This window comes from Anthonomus grandis, chromosome 7 (genome assembly GCF_022605725.1).
Source record: "Anthonomus grandis grandis chromosome 7, icAntGran1.3, whole genome shotgun sequence".
Taxonomy (NCBI): domain Eukaryota; kingdom Metazoa; phylum Arthropoda; class Insecta; order Coleoptera; family Curculionidae; genus Anthonomus; species Anthonomus grandis.
The window spans coordinates 14831867-14837866 of record NC_065552.1 but is presented as its reverse complement, the minus strand read 5'-3'; the positions used below and the strand labels follow the sequence as shown (position 1 = coordinate 14837866).

General features: G+C 31.4%; 1 protein-coding gene across 3 annotated transcripts in view; it reads left to right on the top strand.

The window, feature by feature from the left end:
* The first annotated feature begins 1994 nt into the window (after positions 1 to 1994).
* Positions 1995 to 6000, top strand: part of LOC126738929 (uncharacterized) — a 50235-nt gene continuing 46229 nt past the window's right edge. For all 3 annotated transcript variants that reach the window (XM_050444417.1, XM_050444416.1, XM_050444415.1), the window contains exons 1-4: positions 1995 to 2352; positions 2417 to 2497; positions 2556 to 2615; positions 2685 to 2735. In XM_050444417.1, the coding sequence (XP_050300374.1) occupies positions 2328 to 2352; positions 2417 to 2497; positions 2556 to 2615; positions 2685 to 2735 (217 nt within the window). In that variant the 5' untranslated portion in view covers positions 1995 to 2327. The remainder of the gene's footprint in view (positions 2353 to 2416; positions 2498 to 2555; positions 2616 to 2684; positions 2736 to 6000) is intronic.

The following is a 6000-nucleotide window of genomic DNA, read 5'->3' as shown; positions in this document are numbered from 1 at the left end:
TCTGTCCCAATGGCCTCAGATTTCATTGAGAATAAAGTAGATTTAACTTCTTCAAGCGTTGCTAGCTGAAACTCGAAGTTTCCTACCCCTTCCTTAACATTTAGTAGATAATAAGACAACGTTTCTGGATTAAGCGCGTTGGAAGATGCAGCATTTATAAAAAAGGTATTTATAATTTCAGGGTCACCCAAGTGGTCAGGAATGGTGTTTTGAGGCTTGGAATGTAGCTGACGTAGTACCTTCCTTCCAGTTATTTTTGGAGTCACCCTTTTGTAAGGTGTTATTGAGATAGCACTTCTTCTCTATTTCAACAGCCGCTGTCACATGGTTCCGAAGTTGGCGATAGTGTTCCCAATTTAATTCAGTTTTTTGTCTTTTGTACTTGGACAAGGCCCCATTTCTAAGATAAATAAGATGTTTGATATTATTTGTGATGCAAGGACTCCTTCCTTTAGTAATTCTGGCCGTTTTAAATGGCGCATGTATATTAAAAAGATTGGGTATACAATCATTAAACCTATCAACTTTAGCATTAATATCTTCCATATAAAATATGTCATCTAATCGAGAATTTAATAAATCTTGGTAAAAATTATCATGTATAAAATGTTTAAAATCCCTGTAAGTTAATAGGAAGGGTGGAGGTTTGAAAATCATAAGACGTACTTTACATAAAACGACAAAATGATCTGATACCTGAAAATTTGAATCAACACTACTATTCTGTACAAAATTTATGTTTGAGCATATAATCAAATCTAAGAGGGAGCCGTTTCCAGCTAAGCCAGGCCGAGTGAACTCATTGATAATTTGACTTAAGCTGTATACCTGAAGTAGAGAAAGAAACCTTTGCGTATGGATAGATTCCAAGTTATTTACGTTTATATTAAAATCGCCAAGACAGAGGAGATTGTCACACGACAAAAGATATCTACAAATGTTAGTTTCAAACTCAGTCATAAAATTATTTATATTAGTAAGATATAAATGATTTTTTTTTATATCAAAAAGAATTATATCAAATTAGAAAGAACGAAGTGGGCCGTGACTGCTTAAATTTTTTCTCAAATGAAATTAATTGTAACAACAAAATGTAAGAAACGATAATTTTAGATTTTTTCATTGCTAACTAGATGATGTTGTAATTTTTAACATTTTTATCAGAAGCCTAAGATAACCTAAGATATCTAGCCTAAGGTAAGCCTCCTTGAATGTGGGTTTACATCATTATTGGGACGGAAAATGTCAAAAATACTCAAAAAACCCCAAAAAAAATACTTGCAGATTTTCAATAGATTTTATGTATAACTGTAGTCCAGAGGTCCATATAATCGATTTTCTTCGAGCAATTTGTGCTGGCTGTAGCGCTGAGGGGGTGCATTTTAGAACACATGTTTATAGAAAAAAAAGTCTTATTTTGATTCCAACAATACGCTCTTAAAATATTTGCAATGAATTTTGTAACACCCTGTAGATTATATTTTTTTACAAAAAAATGTAACAATAATGACCTCATAATAATAATTAACAAAAAACAACATTTGTTAATAGAAATAATAAATTATCTGTATTTTTACTTTTTGTAAATAATAGGTATAATGATTATAGATATGATAAATTTAAATTTACAACTCGATTTGACAACATTGTTAAAATGTTAAAAGTATTATATTTCGCATTCAAATTTTATATGCTTAATTTTACTTTGATTGTGCCGCGTTTCCGAAATATACACAATGTTAAAAGGATTTTCATTAAAAAAAAACCTAAAAATCTGTCAAAAAACAGTCATAATGACAGACATAACCTTAAAATGGCGGCAATGTCATTCCTAACCCAACAGAAGCGCCACCTGGCCAGATTCAGAAAAATCACAAGTCGAAACGTTGCCAAGCCAATGCACCATCGGGACTAATAAATCAACGACATACGTCCCGTGTTTTATCTTTGTTAAAAAAGGATGAAGAAACATTTTGTGCTTGAAAATGTCCGACCAGAATCGCAATCGACCTCCTTTGCCTTGCGTCGGGCGCCATTGTTGTAAGATCTCGAATTTAATAGAAGAAAATCCGTAATACGTACCTGTCCGGTAGAATTAAATGCGTTAAGACGTGTGTGCAAAAATATGAATTTAAAGTTTTAATAAGTTTTTTAAGAAATATTTATGTTTATTTCCGAAAAAAGTGGGCAAAGAACATTTTTGGTGCAGGAACTTACATCGGCACGGCATTCTCGACTGTCGTAAATTGACAGATTTTTAAACTCTTCATTGTTTTCCCTCATAAACAGAAGCTGTTTTGAAGTTTATATTTTGCTAACCTCAAAATATGGAGAAGATCGCTCCGCAGACAGGTAAATATTTAAATTTTCACTTTATTAATGTATTTTTCTACATAAATCTTATTGTAATTTATAGAAAATATAGCTAGTTTTAATACATCAACAAGTAAAAGGTCAGTGATTGCCGGAAAATTGGACAGTGATGAGTCAAATAGTGGTAAGACACAAGCTTATATTTTAATTTTCTCTGTAAAATATCTGCATTTTATTTCAAGATGAAGAATATGCAACATCTGGGTTTTATGTAAGGGAAAAAAGCAATGACAAAACTATTGGTAAGCATTTAATTCAAGAAATCCAACTCAACCCAAAGAAGTTATATTTAAATGATCTCTCAATTTCAGACTGTTCCACTTCCAATACACTAGATAAAACAGAAACTCTAAAGTTGAAAGGTAAAATATTTTTTTTATTCTTTTAAATTTGTTCTAGGTTTCTGATATTCTAGGATTCCCTGATTTAAAAAACAGCTTATTCTAAGATTAAATAAGGAAAGCAATAAACACAACTTACAGCCTTTTGTAACATATTTATTAGTGCAATTTAAATGAATATTTCTTTTAATTTTAATATAAACTTTTTAATTTTCAACATAATTTATAAACTATTTAGGTATTTCCCTTAAATGTAATAGAGTATATCTCTTTAAAATAGTGAGTTGGGTTACTTCACACACTAGTATTCAAATGAGTCTTGTGGATTGATTAAATCATGAGGTGGTCCTCATTTGTCATATTTTTTTTCTTTTTTCTATTATTATTGTGGTGTAACTATAACTCTGTATCTTGAGGACAAATAAAAAAGTTTTGAATTTGAATAGATATATCTCTCATATCGTCACTGTCCAGGCAAAATATCTTATGCGCCATTTTAGTAATTTTACAGGAAACACAAAAAACTTACTTTTATTTTTATTTAATAAAGGTCGCTTATGATATTTTAAAAATGCGTTTTGGGAATTCCATGGAGCTTAAGATATTTTTAATGTTGCTTGAAATGTTGCTTGTATCAAAATAACTTTCGAATTATTTTTATAATATCGTAAGCACCAAATTAAAATAATTAGGTTTTATTACAGTCATGGTATCTTTATTTAAAAAAAAATCGACAGTAACAGCAGCAACATTAACCAAACATTTCAAAAAATAGTAATAAATTAAACGCCTTTGTCCTCTTCATCTTCTTCATCTATGTCCGGTAATACGTCTATAATGTCCTGCGAATGTGGCAGAGTAATGAGTTTGGTATAATAGTTGGTATCCTGAATAGCTGACTGCAAACATAATTTGCTGAGATCTTTGTATTTAGACGCCGATATCGGCAGTAGGGAAGTGTAGCATTTATTAAGGGGCTTTCCATCATTTTTAATAGTAAAGTGCTGTTCATTGGCTAACCCTTGCAAATAACTATACTGAACTGTTATGTATTTTGGATTTTCTGCTTCCATTTTTACTACCTGAATTTTGGAAATTTGAAGGGGCTTACCTTTGACTAATTTAGGTTTTTTGCTTCTAGTTTTAGTTCGTTTTTTCTTTAAAATTGATTTAGGTTGTTCAGTAGTTTCTGTGTCTTCAACTTACTGGGAAAAATTAGAAATCCCTTTTGCAATGGTTGAATAGTTCAGAAAATTGTCATAGTTTAATAAATTGACAAAATATGGTCCGGGTGTGTGCCTTGCAAGACTTATAGCAGATTTCCACATTGAAGGTGCGTAAATGGTTCTTTTTGATATAAATGATTCTATAGTGGAATGCATAGAATCAACAGGCATGTATGTATGGCTGGCATTTAGATAGTTTAATGTAATTTTTTTTATGTGAATAGATGTTTTAAGAAATGTGTTAATCATTGCCAAAACTTGTTTGTTTTTATTTTGTCCACTGCAATTATCGCAGTACAGGGAAAGTTCGGATATTTCAGGAGAAATACTTTGATCCAAAAGTTTAAGGTATTTTTGTAGGGCAGCGCAAACTTCGTTTGAACCTTTTTTTCACAAAGTCTCTTTCCACAGGAAACAAAAACCGTTTTTTGTTATACTTTCATATACTGTGAAATTGTAAACAGCTAATTTACAAGCATAATATATAAGCATACTGTTTCCGTGTGTAGTAGTTAACACCTTCTGTAGATCAAAAGATGCACACATGAAATTTGGGTCGCAATTTTCTTGATCTTTTTTAAATTTATCATGACTGTTTTTTATCTCTTCTCTGTGACGCAGATAGTTTTCTAAATCTGCTGCTTCTACATTTTTTTCGCTTGTACTTAGGACCCTTTCACAAAGACTGCATTTATCTTTCTTTTTTATATGAATGCCTAGATTGTAACCTTTAAAAATCCTTAAAAACGTTGCTCTGCTCACTGGATCCATTTTTTGCATTTTACAATCTTCCTTATACAATCTGTATAGATTTGAAAATTTCCAATTTCAGAAAGCATGTAAACTTTCTTTGTTTGGGAGCGGTAATAATGGGATGGCACCACTGGTATTTTATTAATAAAATCATTGACATGTTTAATAGATTGCTCAGATGTCTTATTTTTTGGTGCATAGCGACCTCGCGAGTCTTTTTTAATCATTCCTGTCTGAGAAACATTGTTTATGGTTTGTCGCAAAGACATTTGACTGATATCCAGGGTTTTTAGTATGAACTGCTGACAAACTCTTTTTTGTTCTCCTTGTACTGTTAAGTTATATTCTATAGTTTTTTGTTGCTTGGAATTATTATTCTTGGTACGTTTTCTTCCTATTTCTTTTTGCTTCATACATTGAATTAGCCAACTTTTCTTTTCTTCATAGGTCTCAAGTTCATAATAGGCATTAAATATTTGCTTTCTGTTAGTTTCACTTACTGATTTACAATTATTCTGACATTCCCAGCACATGGATTTGGCTTTACTACTTTATTTACACCAGAAGTCTTTAGTTTCTTTTTTTCTAGCCTTTTATTTGGTTTTTTGATTTTATGTTTGGACAAACAAGTGCTAGCCCAATCACTGCTTTGATCTTCTGAACTAATGTCTTTTTCATTATTATCATTATCTTCTCTGTCAATATTCATAGCCATTGCTTGTTTACCATCTGTGGATTTATTGTTCTGAAGAGTTGTCACTGGTTGCTAAAAGAAAAATGTCCTGACTGTGGTTTAGTATTGATTAGGAAATAATTTATAGTGTTAATCTTAGCAAAGAATGTGTGTACCAGAAGAAGTTACCTTAGACTCGGGATCATAACTTTCTATACTTGAACTATTATTATCGAATGGAAACATCATAATTTCAGCACTTATTGTTTCATTGCAAGATGGTTCCAGAACACTTTTGTTCATCAGGAAGTCAAGGTCTGATACACCAGTAAGATTGAGGTCAGCTAAAATTTAATAATAATAAAGCAATTATTAAAAGAAACACACATAACGTGTTTGATGTATCTAGCTTTATCCTTACCTACCGCAGCACTGAATGAATTCATGGCAATACTATTTTCCTCATTAGAAACAACTGTTCCATTTGGTTGTATAATAATAATAGGGATGTTGTCTTTATCAAGGTCAGTAGTTTCAGCGGCTCCTCCTGCTAATGGTTCATTGATAATAACTTCTTGATCACCTTTGGGTTGCAGAGATAACTCTGGATTTTGCTAAAAAATGGTCAATGTTT